Raw genomic sequence first — 18,473 nt, 5'->3', positions numbered from 1 at the left:
TGTTTTTTTTTTAATTTTTCGATGTTTTTCTTGATAAATTTGATATCTAATATATAATCTATATTATTACATAATATCAATTATAAGTTATTAGTTAATATTTTATAGTATTTAGGAAAATATTACAATATACAATTAATTAAGTTACAGATATTTACATGATTATTGCTACTATCTATATGAAAAGAATACTGCATAAAAATATGTGTGTTAGTGTATACTCTAATTATTTTTTCTTTTAATTACCAAGTACGTTGTAAACTTGTGACCCCGTGCTCTGAGAACCAATTAAACAATATTAGTATGAGCATTGTTATATTCTTATTATCTTTAATGACCACAGAATAAATTATGTGTGTAGGTTGTATATATATATAGGTATACATATGTGTATATAATACGAAAACGAAGGTAACATGATTGTAATGCTGCAATGGATATATTAGGTAGGTATACCGCGTATACGTGTTAATACAATATGTATAGCCATATTACGTGCGTAAAACTAACTATATGGCCGCTTGTTAGATAATAATAATAATATAGGTATAACTGTATAAGTATATAACGTATAATAATAATGGTTATAGCATGTAATATTATGGGAAACGAACGGATTGAAAACGGAAGCTGATAAGTGATAATCTAATATCTATATGTAATAAACTAATATAACTAATATATATATACATATACTAATATACTATATTATGGGAAGAACGTACGTGGCCGAACGTGCACAAATAGATCGAAACCGTATTACATATAAGTATTATAATTAGGTATGTATAATGTAAATTGTGTTTCATTGCATAAAAATAAAATCTGTAACATAATGTACGATACATACACTTATTAGGTTCTATATATTTTAATAACACAGAGGGAGGGGGGATGTGGTTGAAATGGGTGTTCAATTTTAAAACTATGATAAAAGCATATAGAATTCAAAATGTATGCCTATACCTATATTATAACATTATAGATAGATATGATGGATATTGTGCTGTTTTTAACTTGATTTTATGTGTATTTTTCCAACGCGGTTTGGCATTGTGGTACCGATCGTTAAAGTCCCCAGGTTTATATTATAGACGTTTTGAAATATGGGTGGGTATTAATATAGATGCATACATCAGTGTGTATAGACGTAATTTTATGTCAGCCCGGCTTCGGCGTGGTCGTTTTATTCGTCATTCGTCAGGGAACGGTGTTTTCAAAAATAAGTAAAACATAATTAGGTGTTCGTTTTTGTGTCCCACGCTCGTGGAAGATCGTATACTCAAGATATGTACACACTAACACACTACACCTATTTCAGCAGTTGTAAGCAGCTGTTGTAGTCGTATTATATTATTTTAAATTATAATGATATATTATAATATACGCGTGGTAGGTATACCGTATACATAAAAAACGAAATGAACATTTCTCGCCTGTGGAATACAATTGTTGATCGTGCACTCCAGCGGCATTTACGTAAAAAAAATAACAATCGTCGTCAAGGTGGTCAAGGCATGTATAAGTCGGAAATAAGCGTATCGTCCGACAATGAACAGTGCGTACGCCATGTGTAATATATAGTGATGCGTATAGAGGTACCTATATAATATTGAATTCTACAATTCTACAATCCTTTGGATTAATATCGAAAAATAATTTAAAAATAAATACAGGGTGAACCTTATTAAAATATTTTTTTAAACATAATTATAATATATAGTTATTCTTTTTTTATTATTTATTTTTTTTTGACAACATGAATTCTAAATTGTGTATTCCTTGCATAAAAATAAAAATCAATAACGATTAATTAGATAATTAGTTATAACTTATAAGTATTCAAAGCTTAGATGAGCGGAGGTATGAAAATTCTTAAAAATTATTCTACGGAGTATGAAAATAAAAATGTATGTTGTGATTAAAAAAGAATAAAAAAAATTATTTATTTTCATATTATCGTACTTAAAAATGATCATTAAGACAAGTTAAAAAATATTAAATAATTTTTGAAATAATGAGTTTTTTACGTTAAAAAAGTCACCCTGTATACTGTGTATATCTACATAATAGTTATATTTGCATACATGATATATTGTATAGTATATTGCATATACAAGGTGATATTTTTAAACTTAACTTTTGTTTCCTCAGACAAATTTTGTTTTTTTTTAAATATTTTTTTGTCGTCCATTTTTTTTTCTGTAGTAAAGCAAAATAATCGAATGTTTCACCATATTTCTTATACATATAATTTATTAAATTTTTACTTGTTTTTACTTTAACATGACAGCTATTGCTTCGAATTCATATTATTCAACGGAATACATTAATTTACAACTAATAATTATCATATTTTGTCGATTGTAGAAGTTGTAATAGTTCATTATATGTATATTTTTGATATTTTAATGTTTGGTGTAATATTCAGCGAGTTTTGGGTAATTGTTGATTACTATTTACTCCGTTACTCGTCCATATTGATAGGAAAATGAGAAGGAAATACTACCCTATATTTATACGAATACTAAACAAGTTCTGTTGTAGCCTTGTAGGTATACTTAAAAGACATACAGCTTGTTCCTACATTTTTTTTAAAAGTACCTCTATTATAGCAAAAGATGCACAATTATATAATCGTCCGAGAAAATATCGGTCGTTTTTCTTCTGTACGCAATACTATTGACGAATTTATCGTGGACCGTGATGCATAGACGATTCGGATATGTCAACTTGACGACGATGATCCCTTGACGAAAATCCTTCCGTTTGCTTTCTCAAGTCCGCTTTCACCGTGTCGACCGCGACCGCTTTTTCCGGATGACCTTGACGATATGACACGGTCTCGGCACCCTCGCTACACACGCGCGCGTGTATGAAACGTGTATAAAACCGATTTTACGTAATATTCAAACAAACGAGTTGCACAACAATAATATAATAGTAATATTATTTTATTGTCGCCTTTGTTCGTCGTCTGCGCATTCTTGCGGCGCACTGTACATGCGCTCATCCCTTCCGAAACTCGAACTAATACCATCGGTTTACTAGGTGATTCATCTAAAAAATAATAGTCAACGTTTTTGAAAATATTTTTTTTTAATATAGGTATTTGCAAGAAGACGTAACAAAACAACATTGTATTATAGACTTTATAAATATTTCCTACTCCAGAATACGAAATTAAAAATATTAAAAATGTTATTAAAGTATAGGTACCTATATATATATGTTGTTGCGTTCAAAATATTAAAAAATTAGAAAATAAAATCGACAAGAAATTGTGGGATACATAATTTTTTTCAAAAATGTTGTTTTGTAATGATTATTCAGATTGTGTACAAATAAGTGTTTTCAAAAAGTTGAACATAATTAGGTATTGAAATAATTTTATATTGAGTGGTCTTCTTCGACTTAAGACTATAGTCATATAATTTATAAATTGTGCGTGTATATACTACAATATGTGATTTTTTTAGAAGACTTGAATGTAAGTAGACCGTGTAGGTATAATAACATTCTACCGGGCCGCAGACACCCACAACAAGACCACGTGCGGCAGTCACGTCCATTGTATCAGCTATATTATACTCGTACCTATATAGTCGTATATTATTACATCGTGTGTGATCGCTATATATTATATCATGAGATACGTGGTCAGCACTAAACATATGCAGCTCCTCGTGTAAATGGGTATATTATGTGGAAAAAAATAATATCGTGTACATCAGCAGCGTAAGAATGGGTTGTTCTCTGTTATTTTAATTCTGTTTTCGTTTTCTTATTTTTTTACGAGCCCAAAAAATTCTACGGACGTCGTCGTCCCGTGCGCGCGCGCGCGTGTGTGTGTGTGTGTGTGTACAGCTCAAATATCAAATCACCTCTTATGTCCGTATTTATTCCTAATAATATGGCCTAAATAGTATGCGCAATGTGTATATAAATATGGAATAGTTAGGTAGTTTTCAGCACGTCGCTTCGGAATAGAGCATATAATATTAGGTAATACTATGATATAGGTGGTCGCATGTACAACGTGCACGTATTCATTTTTATTAGAGTCTGTGCGTGTCGCGAGTGTAATATATAATATTATACTTTGTTCGAAATCCGAATCATAATAGTACATAGTTTGGAACTTACATCAAGAGAATTATGTCATACACCAGTAATTTGTGCTCAAAAACTCAATATTTGTCAACAGAAAAACCTGCACTCGGTTATAACATATATTATAATTAGAATGATCAAATTTGTTTCAAAAACAGTAGATACTAAGTAATAAACATTATATCATTATTTGCGGTTTGCCGTTTTTATTTTTCGACTGCATAAATAGATTTTCAATACCTAATTGATTTGTTAGAAACGCATAAAGATTTTTGCACACGTTAAGTTTTTTTTTAATTTCAAGTACCCATACAAACATATATACAGGTATTCAATTATTGTGTTAAGCTATCGAGGAAATACAAACGTCCAATCACAGTTACAGTTTTGTTCTATATTTATTTTTTCCAATAACATGGCCGCGTGGGCTTGTGTCGATAAACATTTTTTTTTATCTTGTAATTTCGCAACAACTTATTTATAGGATCACGTCTCACAACATACTTGTTAACCTATTTCAGACGTTAAATTCGCATTTATCTTATAAATTAGTAAAATGTATTTAAAAATCAGATGTGTAAGTTATTTTCATCATACTTTTTAAATTATAATATTTAGGTAAAAAATTGTCAAAACATCGGATCAACTATTGTGGACACACATTATTTAGGAAATTCTATAGGTTATTTGTTGCTCGATTGGTTACTTTTGTAGATTTTTTATAAAAAAAATTTTTTTTCCTGAAATATGTAAATAAAATTATATAACAATGAAAAGTATTCACGCGATCAAGACGAACAACTTTATACAATATACAATCATACATAGGTATATATATATATGCATACAGAGACACGTATATAGTGAGGACTGCAGAACCGGTACCAAACGCCTCAAATATTTATCACAGGAAATAGGATGACGTATAGTCCGCTAGTAGGTACATAATAAATTATCCGTCCACATGATTTTAAATAAGTGATAAAATATTAATGACACTACAAGAAGGACACATTTTATTAAACAATGTTCTTAATGTTCTTTTAGTAGTAAATCGAGAAAACAATATGCCACATAATGCGTGAAATATCTATGTTTAAGTACTAATGAGCACCTAAAACTATATAGACATCATTTTTTGCTAGTCTTTTAATATTATTATAAATTGTAATAGTTGTACTATACCTTTTCAATAAAAGTGACTTATTTTTATGGATATTTAAGTCTTACACATATTACACATTTAAAATAACTACTCAAATCGGAGAGTACAATTGTATAAAATTTAGTATTAAATTCTGTTCTGACATCTAAGTATATAATAATATGGTAATAATAATAAAATATAATAATAAACCATTCTTAACTATGGTATTAGTAGTAAGGTAGTATAAATATTAGTACATACATTACCAACTAGTAAAATACCAATTGTAGAGACTGTCATGTAGGCAATAGGCACATTTAATAATGTATATACTTAAGTACTTACTTTAATGTATATTTAGTAATCATTAAAAATATTCAGGGGAAAATAATTTCGTTCATGTTAACGAGAATAAACTGTCAACTTTTTTTTTTTACTTACCTAATATATTGTTTGTAAGCAGGGCTCAAGACTTATAGTCTATGGCACTATAAAACAACTATAAATATGCTTAAACCCGTAAATTATGCAGCAAATGAAATAAATGAGATCAATATATGAAGGAAATATTTTTTCTCGGAAATCATAATTGCAGAATTTCCCCAAAATAAATAAACCTTAAAATATAAATTTATTATGCACAACAGTATCTAAGCATCTTTCTTTATATAACATTTATATTTTATACACAATAGATTTGTATTATAATTGATTCCAAATCTATGGAAATAATAAGTATACAAGAGATCGATAAAATAATAAATATTACTTATCTACCTGGATAGTAGCTACCTACCTATTTAAAAATAATAATAATGATTATCGAATACAACATAATGAAATGTCCCAATTTCGGATTTATATTAAGATACGTAAGGGGTTCACTATACAGTAGCATTTTATGGCTGGTGTTTAACATATTATTACAATACAAGTATTTCTTTCATAACCCACTGGCTAGAAATTAAATAAATAAAAAATTCAACTTACATTTTTTGTACATAACTATTTATCGGTCCCTTATTAGTAATTTTTGTAAAAATTTATTTTTCACTTATAGTAAAAACTAAAAACATCATTGTATCCTAAGTTCCTAACATAATGTTCCTTCTATTATATATACCTATAGTTGTCTTTTTAATTGAATAACAATATTTTGTTTTATAATATTATATTGTTCTGTAGGTATTATAATTTATAGCTTGCGGTATTTAACCATCAGTCTCTTAACAGTGTTCTATTGTCAAAAAAAAAATTGTATTTTATATAACTAGGCCAGTTTCAAAATATGCAATTTATATGTTATGTTATAATTGCCGCTTTAGTTGCAAAACCCCCGAAGCTGATATTTGATCGATATTGAAACACGCCTCATTGTTGATGCATAATAGGTCGCGACGACTAGCGGATTATATTATACAGACATTTGCCGCCTTGCCAGTTATATTTGTGCTCGATTCGAATGCTTGTGGCAAAAAAAAATTGAATTGTTAATATTGTTTTACATCTTACACAGTTACACAGATAATCGCGTCTGCGATAACGTGGTTTCCTTATCCTCGTAGGACTTTATAATGCACATAAATATGTAGTCTACATAAAGTATAAATATGCATAATTACAAGTCGTAGGAGACCAAGTGAATACCTCCTGCCGTGTAAATGATGACTTTGGAAGCGTATGCCTTATAAAGTCTGGCTTATTGTGAATATTCTATGTTTATTGTTTAAAAACTGTTTTTATCGACAAAATATTTATTTTATTCACTAAATATTCTGAGGCAATGAGACCACACGCTCGAGCTAAAAACCCACGTCGTGATAACACTATAGGAAACTATTAAGAATTTTAGACCATTCTATATTATTTACATTATACAGAGGTACAGCAGTACAGATACAGTTTACTTAAACCTACATGGCTACATATTTCTAAAAAGATTGTTGACAAAAAACAAATGATGTTGATACAAAAATAAATACAAGACCGTAATAATTAATAACGTCTTTTTGTTAACGTAGTAGGTATTGAAAGTAGATAATAATGACGTATAATAACTAATAAGGATAACTTAATTTTTCCTAATTATGTTTGGTTAAAAATACTTCATTGTAAGTTGTAGATTATCGTGAATTCGCGACTATCGTGTATTCTAATATTATGGGTCGTCACGATCGTGATTTATGAATAACCTATTATAAATAACAAAAACTATTATACCTATTTCAAGTCAATATTTATATATTTCATTTATTTTGTTTATTCTACATTTTAAAGAATAATAACCTATCAATTTTAATAATAACATTAATCCGCCCATATGTGGTCCATATTATGTACACAGCCCACAGCAATCTCCATTTCTTAAAGAATTATATGTACGTATGTATTATTTTTAATTATATAAACAATTAAATCCTCTACCTTAAAACATTACAATTTACAAGTCAATTAAATTCATGATTATAGTGTAGTAGTGTACTATCTGCTGTACTACTTGTACTAGTATAATGTTTAGTCATTATTTTATGTCTACCTAGCTATAATAATATGTATAGACTGTAAAGTACTATAACAACCTATTTGGCTGTTGCAAAATAATTCATAAGATGCTTTTGTTGGTCAATAATCAATATCACACGATAAATCACTTCTACTCAACAGTCGTATCACTTATAAGTTCTTGACGGCAACTTAATACTGTTATAATAGCCTCAATATTATTTATATAACTGTATATATCAACTATATCTTATACAGTTGACTTTGCAGTATTACTGTAGTTTGTATTAGATATACTCGTGAGAAGTGAGAACAGTAAGAGTATTGTAATGAATAGGCGATCACACCTCTATCATTTGAGTCGTTTTCCACGACCCAAGTATACTACACGTTTGACGAAATATAAACCCAAAATCCCGGCGGGCAGGGTTAATTTGGATACATTAATAGTGTTCTGTAATCGTGTCTTCGACTCAACACATTGCCCTTTCCACGTGGTTTCGATAATGATATAATACTTCTATTTATACGTATGTAGGTACCTACTACCTACCTAGCTACTATGGCCGTTTGATTGATCTGAACACGTCTTGGTCCTTGGAGTGAACGGCGAGGCGCATCGACATACATAACATATTATAATACCTATTATAGCTATATTTAAACGTATTATTACTAGTGGTACCTATGCTTGACGCTCGAATTTCGGCGATCGAACGATTATATTTTCATTTCGAGAGCCGAGACTGCCCGAAAGGTAGGAATGCTGTCGAGTAATTTCATGATGATTGCAACGCGTTTGGGAGGTCTTTTTTTATAACAATATATGTAACTATATCTATATTACCAGGATCGTTTCATAACGATATTTATAAATATATAATATAATGATTGGCCTGGGAGACGATTGTTGATTATGTGTTCTCCCTTTCCCGTTTTTACAACACTTTCCTAGTTAGTACAATAGCACCCTATTGCCTGGTGTATTGATGTTGATATGAACGACAGGCTAAAGTACCACATACAACAATCGCAGTTGCTTAAGAGGTAGGTAGTATTCAACTGTACAAAATATTTGATCTTAAGACCTACGCTGAAAAGCGGTAATTCAACATGTATGAAGTGTAGGTATGTCATATGTCATATGTGTACAACCATAAATACCAACAATAAAGTAACAACGTTCCACGTGCGAACAACTGTAAAAATATATGGGCAGTGATTGATGACTCAACAATTTTTATTTTAGTCCGACAAAGAAAAATGTCTATGTTTATAACTCATTATAGACATTTCCATCAATAAAAGATATATATCTTTAATGCATATCGTGTTCCTATATGATTACTATTGTGGGTGGGCTGCAAGGGCCCATGAGTTGTTGGAATTTAATCATTTTGGCCAAATTGATTACACATTTTAGGGGTTTGCGATGCCACCATTAATATTTTAGATTTCCACAGAAAACATTTTAATAACATTATTATGTAGTATTGTAGTCATAGCCACAAATAAGATAATATAGGGTAGCCGGTGTTAACGCATTGGACCAAGTCACTTAAAAATCATTTAGCCCCTACCCGGCCTACCCTCGGAGAAAAAGAATGATCAGAAAGGTAGGTACAAGACATAAAAATATATACCATAATATGAAAGATATTTAAAAGATTTCATCAATATAACTTGACCCCTCTACCAAAAAAATCAATGTACATACAAAAGAGGAAAATAATTATCGGGGCTGGATATTTTATCTTGATTCATATAGCCCCCCCCCCCCTGTGCAACCAATGAATTTAATGATAATAATTGTGGAGTTTGTGCATGTGCTAGATGTAGAGTTCAGGGCATCCCTGTACGATTTATGACGTGGATATGGTTTCAACATTAATTAGAGGCCAATCTGAAAAATATCGAATCGACATTTTGTTTTGGCAAAAGTTCGGTTTTTATTGAAATACATGCACGATGCACCTAAATACTAATGCCATTACCGTTTATTTGTCTTGTCTTGTTATAGGATTGCGGCGCCATGTTACGCGGACTGCAATTCACGTTGGACACGCAACAAGCCGAAAAGCTGATGCAGAAGATTAAAGTGGGGAAGAAGCATAGGTGTTGGTGTCGCTTCGTCACTGCGTGCGTGGGCCTGATCATGTTCCTCGTGTCCGTGGTCACCGTGAGCCTCACGCTTACCAGGGGACAAAAAATGTTCGGCTCTCTCTGACGATATCGCGTTCAGCTCTCGTCTCTCAAATAACGGAATAACAATAATAATATTACTTATGATACACGTATTGATTATTATTATTGTTATTGCATCGTCAAATTTAAAATTATTATTATTATTTATTAATACATTATCATTGTTAATAAATTCGCATTGTACGTAGGTACCACGATGTAGATAAAATCTACAAAACCACGCAATACGCATGTACCTACGTACATATTTAAATCATATTAATATATTATTGTAATAACTAATAACATTTATGTCATTCCACAAACGTCCTGTGAAAATAACATGGTTATCAGTTGTAACTTGTAGTTATAATGTACCCATAAAATCTATATTATATTATTTATATATTATACTCGTAGTTCGTACATATAATCATATCACAGCATCTCCTTTATTATAAATAAATCCAAAAAATATATTTAGTATTTTAGTTAAAAAATATATCATCTCCTATTGTTTAAATACCTAAGTTATAATGGATCATCAGTTAAAATTACCGATTACTGATGTGTTCATTTTTAAATATTTATTTTGTCTTGACATTTTATAATATTTGCATGTAGAACCTATTTTTAATTTTGTAAATTTTCAAATATAAGAATACAGCATTAATATAATTTGTGATTACTGATTATAATAATTTATAGCCATATGGTATTTGTAATAAATGTATGCTCATTAAATACTAGAATTATGTATTTATAATTTAGGAATGTAACTAGTATTCAATTATTAAGAATTATGAATTCAGTAATATTTGTATGCACTATATGAGAAACATTCTTACAATAATTATTAGTTTATTGTTTATACTTATTGATTAGCTTATAAATTAATGTTATTATAAATTAATTGTAACAATAATAATTTATAATAAACAACATAATATAATGTATATATAAATATATGTCAAAGTATAAAATGTAATATTTAGTTTATTTATTTCAGGTAAAAGTATTTTAATTGATCAAGTGTAAATGTATTAAAATATTGATTACAATCAGTTAAGTACTTAAGAGTTAAGATTCTAAACATTTCACAAAACTAAAACATTTAGTATCATTTCCATACATAGGGAGCATATTACATAATATGGTTGATTATCATAATAATAATAATTAAGGACAAATTACAAAATCTATCAAACTGTCTTGTTGACTTGTGGGTATGTCATCACATATTTGTTCACTAAATGCCAACCCAATAGTTTTCAAATTATTAAATGGATATTTTTTTTTATATTCAGTTATGCATCGATCATAATAACCTTTTCCTCGTCCTAATCGTTTTCCATCCATGGTGAAACCCAAGCCTGGCACTATTATCAAATCTAAACCACCTGTACACCAAACAAAAATGGTGTATTATTTAAAAAACATATTAGATAGTAGGAAACATTAAAAAGGACCTGTTGTTAATGCATCCTCATGCACATCATCATCGGCCGGTTGTGATATATTCCATTTAGTTTTTGGCAAACTATTAAGTTCATCCATTGATTTTATATTCACCATAAGCATTTCATATTTGTTGTATCTAAAAACCGAAATTATTACTTTAGAAATACATTTAAGATGTTTGAAAAAAAGTATTAACGCACTTTGGAATAAAACATGTTTTTTTTGAGTCAAAAATGTTTTCGACAATATTATTTGTTTGCACTTCAGAATTCATACTGAGGTATATTGACACTCTGTTGCTTCTTATGTATACTGGGTGAGATAATATCTGAAAATATGATATTCATAATTCTACCTGTTAGTTACAAATATATTTAATTTAAACAAGTGATTAATATAATTACTATCAATTTATAATTTTAATATAGTTAAGTATTAATGTATTATAGAGTATAATATATATCATTAATTGAGTTCTTTTGACCATTAAACTTGGAAATATAAATAATACAAAGTTATCCCAGGTATAATGCAAATAATTCAAACATCATTTTTATATGATATTAAAGATTAATTGAGTTGGTTAATATAATAAATAATAATCAATAAATCAAGTATTAAAACATGAAAAAAGTAACAAAATTAAATATGTTTCATGATAACCTAAATGATAACATTTTAGTTAATTCATTTAAAGCATATTTATTCCTCATATTATAATTTATACAACTTACTTTGTTAGTTATTATTTTTGATTGTTCAGCAATTTCACTAGCAGTCATATGTGACAGTTTTTTTTTTAAGTTTTTGCGTAAATTTGTTTTAGCAATCTTCACTAGTTCCATTATGTCCAGCAATTGATTAAACTTCAAATTATGAATATAATTATTGATTGCTCAACTATTCATAAACTGTTAAAATTAAAAGGGATACATACTTCATGTGAAAATATGAAATGATAACAGTCAATTAATTTTAAATAAAGAAAAAACAAAATAGGTACTTATATAATATATTAAGTAAAAATATAGATCTTACCTTCGGGCTTCAATGTAACTCTACTTTTACAGGTGGGTGTGTGGTAGATATAATAACATTAGGGCATAAGTAGAACTATTACCTATATAATTGGCAATCGATTACAATGATCGAAACAATTTTATTTTATTTTATTGTAAATACATGAATGTGTTCATATTTAAAACAACTGTACGTGATTTTTATGTTAAAATTGGTTATTGGAGATAAAGAATACAATATTTGTTATTTCTCGACTCCTGAGTCCTTACTAATTGTATGTGAGAAATATCAATTTACAATTAATTATAAATTATTAACTTGTTCTTTTACCTTTTCCTCTCATGTATAAGCATGTGAAATATTGATTTATATTTTATTAGTAGGTAGTTATCAACTTACTCGATTATAATTCTTTCAATGTCCTGGACAATTTATATTATAATGTTTATTATAAACATTAGCCAAATTTCTTCACTTGTAAATAAAAATTATAGAGGTACAATATATATTTTGAGTTTGAACCTTGTACCTAAAACGCTATAATATTATTATATATTATTTATTTATTCAGATGATCCAAGAACCATTTACAATCAACAGGTTTAACGTTTGAAAACTAATTAATTGATAAATGCTGTATGCCTGTATTTGTTGATCATATGATTCTGTGGTCGTTAAATACAGTCTATCACGGGACCAAAATGTTATCATTTTTTTATTAGTGTTATCACATAATATGATAGCATGAAGAATAGACTCAAGTCTATTCTAGTAAAATTTTAAAAATAAAAAATTGTATTTCAACAATGTTGTTTTATATATCTGTGGATATAATATTCCTGTATGATAGTAAACAATAGGATATGGCATCACCTATATTAAATATTAATATTAATGATCAATACAATGTCTTAAGTCTAATATTCTAACAATTTTTGTTGTTTAATATATTAGTATATAATGTACAAGAAAATATATATTTATATAAATTAAATAACTATATTTTTGTTTTTGTTGTAGACCATTCATAAATTTGTAATAGACATGCTGTTTTATTAAAAAAGGACAATCAATAAACTTAATTGTTATAATATCTTCACGTCCAATAGTGAACCAAGATTTAGATTTTCTAGTTTTATTAAATTTTTTGTAATTTAAAATATAAATTATACAAATAATAAATCACTAATTACCTTCATATTTCACTGATTTATCTACAATAAATTCGTACAGGCCAACAATAATAAATATTTTAAGAATTTGTTGAAATCATTTGTTTCTCCTTTAATGAGTGTTTAGTATAGTAATTATAATTTAATATTCAAAATGGAAAAACGTGTATAAAGCCTCTTTTCACAAAAAAAAAAACAATTTTAAAAAAAGGTCACTTAAAGAAGTTTTATACCAAAAATTATTGTTGATTTACGCTCAACGTTTTCCTACATTTTCACACACAACAACTTATGAAGAACTTTATATTCAATTTTCAAGTTTTTCGACACAGCAAAAATTGTTCATCGTCAAAAAAAGCAATAAATTCGAAATTTTTTCATGCCTATAAATAGGTCAAAAAGAGTCAAAATATTTTGAAAATTGTAAGGTGTACAGAAATACAAATCTAAACATTCGGTGAAAATTGCATGTATGTAGTCTTTGCCTTGTACCTATACGATAATTTTTTTTAGTTACATCAAAAAACAAAATCGATTTTGACGACAACTAGTTTTGATTATAATTTATATTTCTTTTGATTTGACACTATAAAATATAGGACATTTTACCGAATAAATAAAAAATGTATTTATATTAATTTAAAAAATAAGCTCGATTTATTTTGAGAATCTATAATATGACGTTTTACAACACATAATATAATACTATATTAGTGACGTAGTAAGGAATTTTGTATGGGAGTGGGGTTGGGGCTAAAATGTTTTAGCAAAACAATTGTTTTAATATAGGCTAAAATAAACATAGGTAGTCAATGCGGGGGGGACTATTTTAGAGTAACCACCTCAAGAAAATAAAAAACGGGACAGTTGTTACTACCCTTACTCAAAAAAAACTACTCTATACATATTACATATACATTCACACATATGCACACAACCGTCAACCAGGGGCGGACTGGGGCAACATTTTGGCCCTGGAAATCTATATTTTCGGCCCTTGCCATTTTTCGTCATCACAAAAATGTAAAAACTTAAATATACCAACGTTTTATTCAATGAGGAATGCAGCCTCTATACATTTTCAATTTTCCCAGAAAACAACTTAAGATTTTTTTTTTTTTCATTAATTGTTTATAGCATCAAGTAAGAGGTTATTAGCCAGGGGTTTTTGGGACTGTTGGGTTCGGAACTCGTGTGAAACTTAAGATTTGTTAAACTAAACTTACCAAATAGTTTCAATATGTAATTTTAATTTTGTTTAATATTAATGAAGTACTTCACAAATAAATAATATATTGGTAAAAGTCATTTAATCATAACATAATATTATTTAATACCTTATGTAAAAATATAAAATATTATGACACTTATATTGTAGTATATTAACTTTTATTATTAGGTATAACTAGAGTTAGGATGTTGATGACTTTTGCATTTTTTTTCCTTTTATTCTGTACAATGCTATCCTAGCTAAAAATTTGTTTCATGCTCCCTTGATGCAGAATATTCTAATTTTATTTTGCATTTTTTTGCATTTTTTGCATTTTCAGCTATAAATGCATTTTTTTTGTTTTTTAACGTCATTTTTCAACATTTTTAAGTCATTTTTTCATTTTTTACAAATTATAGATTTTAGGGCAAATGTTACACCCAAGTTTGGAAACAAATTTAATTTATTTAAAATCTAACTTTGGTTTTGGACTATTAGTAAAAAATAATTTTAATATTATTATTGTGGGGTTTTTGTTGTGATTACATTTATTGCGTTCCGATAAGATTTACTCTTTGAGTGTTATATATTGAATTATTTAAATGCTTAATATATTTATAATTCATATTTTAAATTACTATTACACCCATTATTATACCCATATCTCTAATAAAAATTATTATTTATAAATAAGTTTTTTCACTTACTTAATTAGTATTTTAGGTAATTTTTTGAAGTTTTCAGAGCATTTTTGCACTTTTTTTATGGTTTTTTTTGCATTTTTTTTAGGACATTTTTGTGTGTTTTTTAGGTCATCAACATCCTAACTCTAGTTATAACTAGATTTAACTCATTTTTCCTTTGGAAATAAATTAAATTCATATTGCATACCTATTATTTAAAGAACATTTTCTTTTAAAGATAAATGTACTTCTATGAAAAAACGGGATTAAAACGGAACCATCTTCTAAAAACAGGATAAAAAGCGTCCTGTTCGAAGTATGTCGGGACAAAAGGGACATGTTGGTCAAAAAAGGGAAAATTCCATTTTAAACGAACGTTTGGTCACCCTAAACTATAGCCTTCTGGTTAAGTATGTAGGTACTAAATTATATTAAGTTTATATCATGATTATTTACATTTAAATATTTTATTTCCAACGCATTACAACTTTAAATAAAATAGCTAAGTATCAGCGACCGAATGGTGGCTTACTCTGTTGAGACATTTTCTTCCAGACTTCCTCAAATGTTTGCATTCTTATATTGTTATACATTGTAACTTGTAAAATATAGGAATGTATGGTATTTGCACCTTACCTTCTCTAAATTGCGGAATAGACTATGGAGTAATTATTAGTACTGTAAGTAATTTGATGGATATTGTTTAAATTGTATGAGGTTTTTACTCCCTTTCCCGCCGATTAGAAATCCTGATTAGGCAACTGAAGTGAATTACACTTCCACCGAAATGCACTAATGGCCTAATGCCCAACTAAAGTAAATTAGTTAATCTAAATTTTTTGTTGATCCAGAACTCAGTAAATATGGTTGATAAATATTGTATTATACGATACGAAAGTTACTGTACACTGGGTAGTATTTTTAGTTCGTCTATTGATTCCAAGATGATGAGCACAAAAGACAGCGAACGTGGAAAATATTTTTGCTGTGAAACAATTTTAAGTTTTGCACACAAAAGAAATTTAAGTCCGGAGAACAAAAATAGTGGCAGTTTTCCGATGTGAAAATAAAGTGTCTAGTAGTTTTAAAAACAATTAGTTCTAGAAATAATTCAATTAAAAAAATATTACCATGATGCAATTTTTTAAAGCATCTGTAGCATCTCATGATTATAAATCTAAATGTTTTGTTTAATTTAAATATTAACTTATGATAATTATTATAAGATATATAGATATAACTAGGTATCATTTATCTACATAATATGTTTATTATAAATTATATAATTGTTGACGCCACAATAACCGTTTGCACCTGCATGTAAATCTGTGTTTTGAATTTATAAATATTCAATAAAAAGTAAATTGGCGAAAAATATATTTGTTCTATGGATGAGAAAACAATTTCAATAGAATTTACATGAAAAATGGTAATAATTGGAAGTTATATAAGCATCCTCTCATAAACCTGGGTAGAAATTGTTCACTATCCCTAAAAGCCTGGGTGTACGATTTCAGATAGTGAAAAAAGCTAGCTGACATTGAACTGAGTCCCGTAAATACTTTTGGGTTATTAGAGTTGTGTCCATCCAATAATATTAGCCGTAAGGTGGTTCGAGTTGAGTCACTTCAGCCTATTAGTGATTAACCAGGACACATCACGTGAAGGTTGGCTTAAACTCAAATAATTGAGTGTTTATGAAGACATTTAAAGGTCAACTACAATATAAGATCACGTGGTGCTACAAACCTACTCGAAAGGGAATTATAGGAACTAGGAAGAATGGTGGTGTTCAGTCAATCCAACCAATACGTTCGAAAGTTTTTGGAGAGACATAAAAGATACATTTTTATAAGTCTATTATAATTTAAATGACAACTGTACAATTACGAGCTCTAATAAAATTATTTAGGTAAGGCGACATTTTTTCGCGTAGATAGCATACGACACAAGTATTAATTTTTTGTAGATATAGCATACGCCGGTAGATAGCATACGACACGTGTACCAAAAATTTAAATGATATAGATTTTAAAAAGTCAAATCTGCAAATTTGCATGTTTATATATTTCTTTGTCTGCTCCCGTAAAAAATTTTCTTTTTCTAATGTTTCTTTACGTGTTCGCTTTGATTTACTTCTTAATTTTATGTATATATACTAGACTGCATTTCCAGAAGAGTGTCCACAAGAATAAAATTATTTGGATGTCCCTAATGAAAAAAGGCATTTCATTTTAAGTGAAAACTGTCATAACTATTAGTGGTCCGATTAATTGTTACTAAATAATCACTCCAAACATTGGGGGTATACTGTGCAAGGTCATTACACTAACACATTAGGTACAAGTTAAGTTAGATAACAAGAATATTTTAATAAGCATTATTCAAATTTAAATGAATAAATAGTCAATATAGGTAGGGTCGTAGGGAACCTAAATTAGGTAGCATCTGAACATAATTTATAAAGACTAAGGAGATGCTGAAGATCCCTAACATTTTTATGTGATTAACAAAATACATTAAACAGTTTAAAATGTTTAAATAAACATTTTTTATTACTCTTCACATTCTTATAATTAATTCCATAAACAAGAATATTTTTTTTTATCATAGGAAGGTACTTATTAAGAATCTACGATGACATATAGTTGCCTGAATTTTATCTTTTTTTATACGAAGATTGGAGGACTGACACATTGTATAAATTGTAGGCAACGAAGATTGATTCTCGCGAACTTGTATGCCAGCAACAAATATTTTTGTTCGGCCACGGATCAATGTAAATTTTTTATTTTAATTAACCTATCGCGAAGACGTGAACTAAGATACGTTCATGTTACTACATAATATTAGGTATCTTAATTATTAAAAGCACTGACTGTACACTGAATCACAAGTTCACAAATTAAAGTTTTTGACGGCGCTGATGGTTATATAAGCCGTGGTGTATCCAATTTTTTTTTTTTGGGGGTTTGGGGGGC

The 18,473-nt window shown here is 28.5% G+C and overlaps 2 protein-coding genes across 4 annotated transcripts in view; one reads left to right on the top strand and one right to left on the bottom strand.

Moving 5' to 3' along the window:
- LOC111040643 overlaps positions 1-10,600 on the top strand; it is a 55,553-nt gene extending 44,953 nt beyond the window's left edge. The window contains exon 4 of the mRNA XM_022324617.1: positions 9,783-10,600. Within this exon, the coding sequence (XP_022180309.1) occupies positions 9,783-9,989 (207 nt within the window). The 3' untranslated portion in view covers positions 9,990-10,600. The remainder of the gene's footprint in view (positions 1-9,782) is intronic.
- Positions 10,601-10,922: 322 nt separating this feature from the next.
- LOC111040695 (5-formyltetrahydrofolate cyclo-ligase) lies at positions 10,923-13,084 on the bottom strand. Of its 3 annotated transcripts, none has more exons than XM_022324700.1 (5): positions 12,827-13,084; positions 12,142-12,318; positions 11,608-11,735; positions 11,416-11,543; positions 11,126-11,346 (listed from the first exon to the last, which is right to left on the bottom strand). In XM_022324700.1, the coding sequence occupies exons 2-5, from the start codon at positions 12,250-12,252 to the stop codon at positions 11,126-11,128; spliced, it is 588 nt and encodes a 195-aa protein (XP_022180392.1). In that variant the 5' UTR covers positions 12,253-12,318; positions 12,827-13,084. The 3 variants fall into 3 exon arrangements, with proteins under 3 accessions (XP_022180395.1, XP_022180392.1, XP_022180394.1); XM_022324702.1 differs by lacking the exon at positions 12,827-13,084 and adding an exon at positions 12,446-12,805; XM_022324703.1 differs by lacking the exon at positions 12,827-13,084 and having other exon boundaries at positions 10,923-11,346; positions 12,142-12,252.
- Between the last annotated feature and the right edge of the window lie 5,389 nt (positions 13,085-18,473).

This window comes from Myzus persicae, unplaced genomic scaffold (assembly GCF_001856785.1).
Source record: "Myzus persicae strain clone G006 unplaced genomic scaffold, MPER_G0061.0, whole genome shotgun sequence".
In the NCBI taxonomy this organism is placed as follows: Eukaryota; Metazoa; Arthropoda; class Insecta; order Hemiptera; family Aphididae; genus Myzus; species Myzus persicae.
The sequence above is the reverse complement of the archived record's forward strand: the minus strand, read 5'-3'. Positions and strand labels throughout refer to the sequence as shown.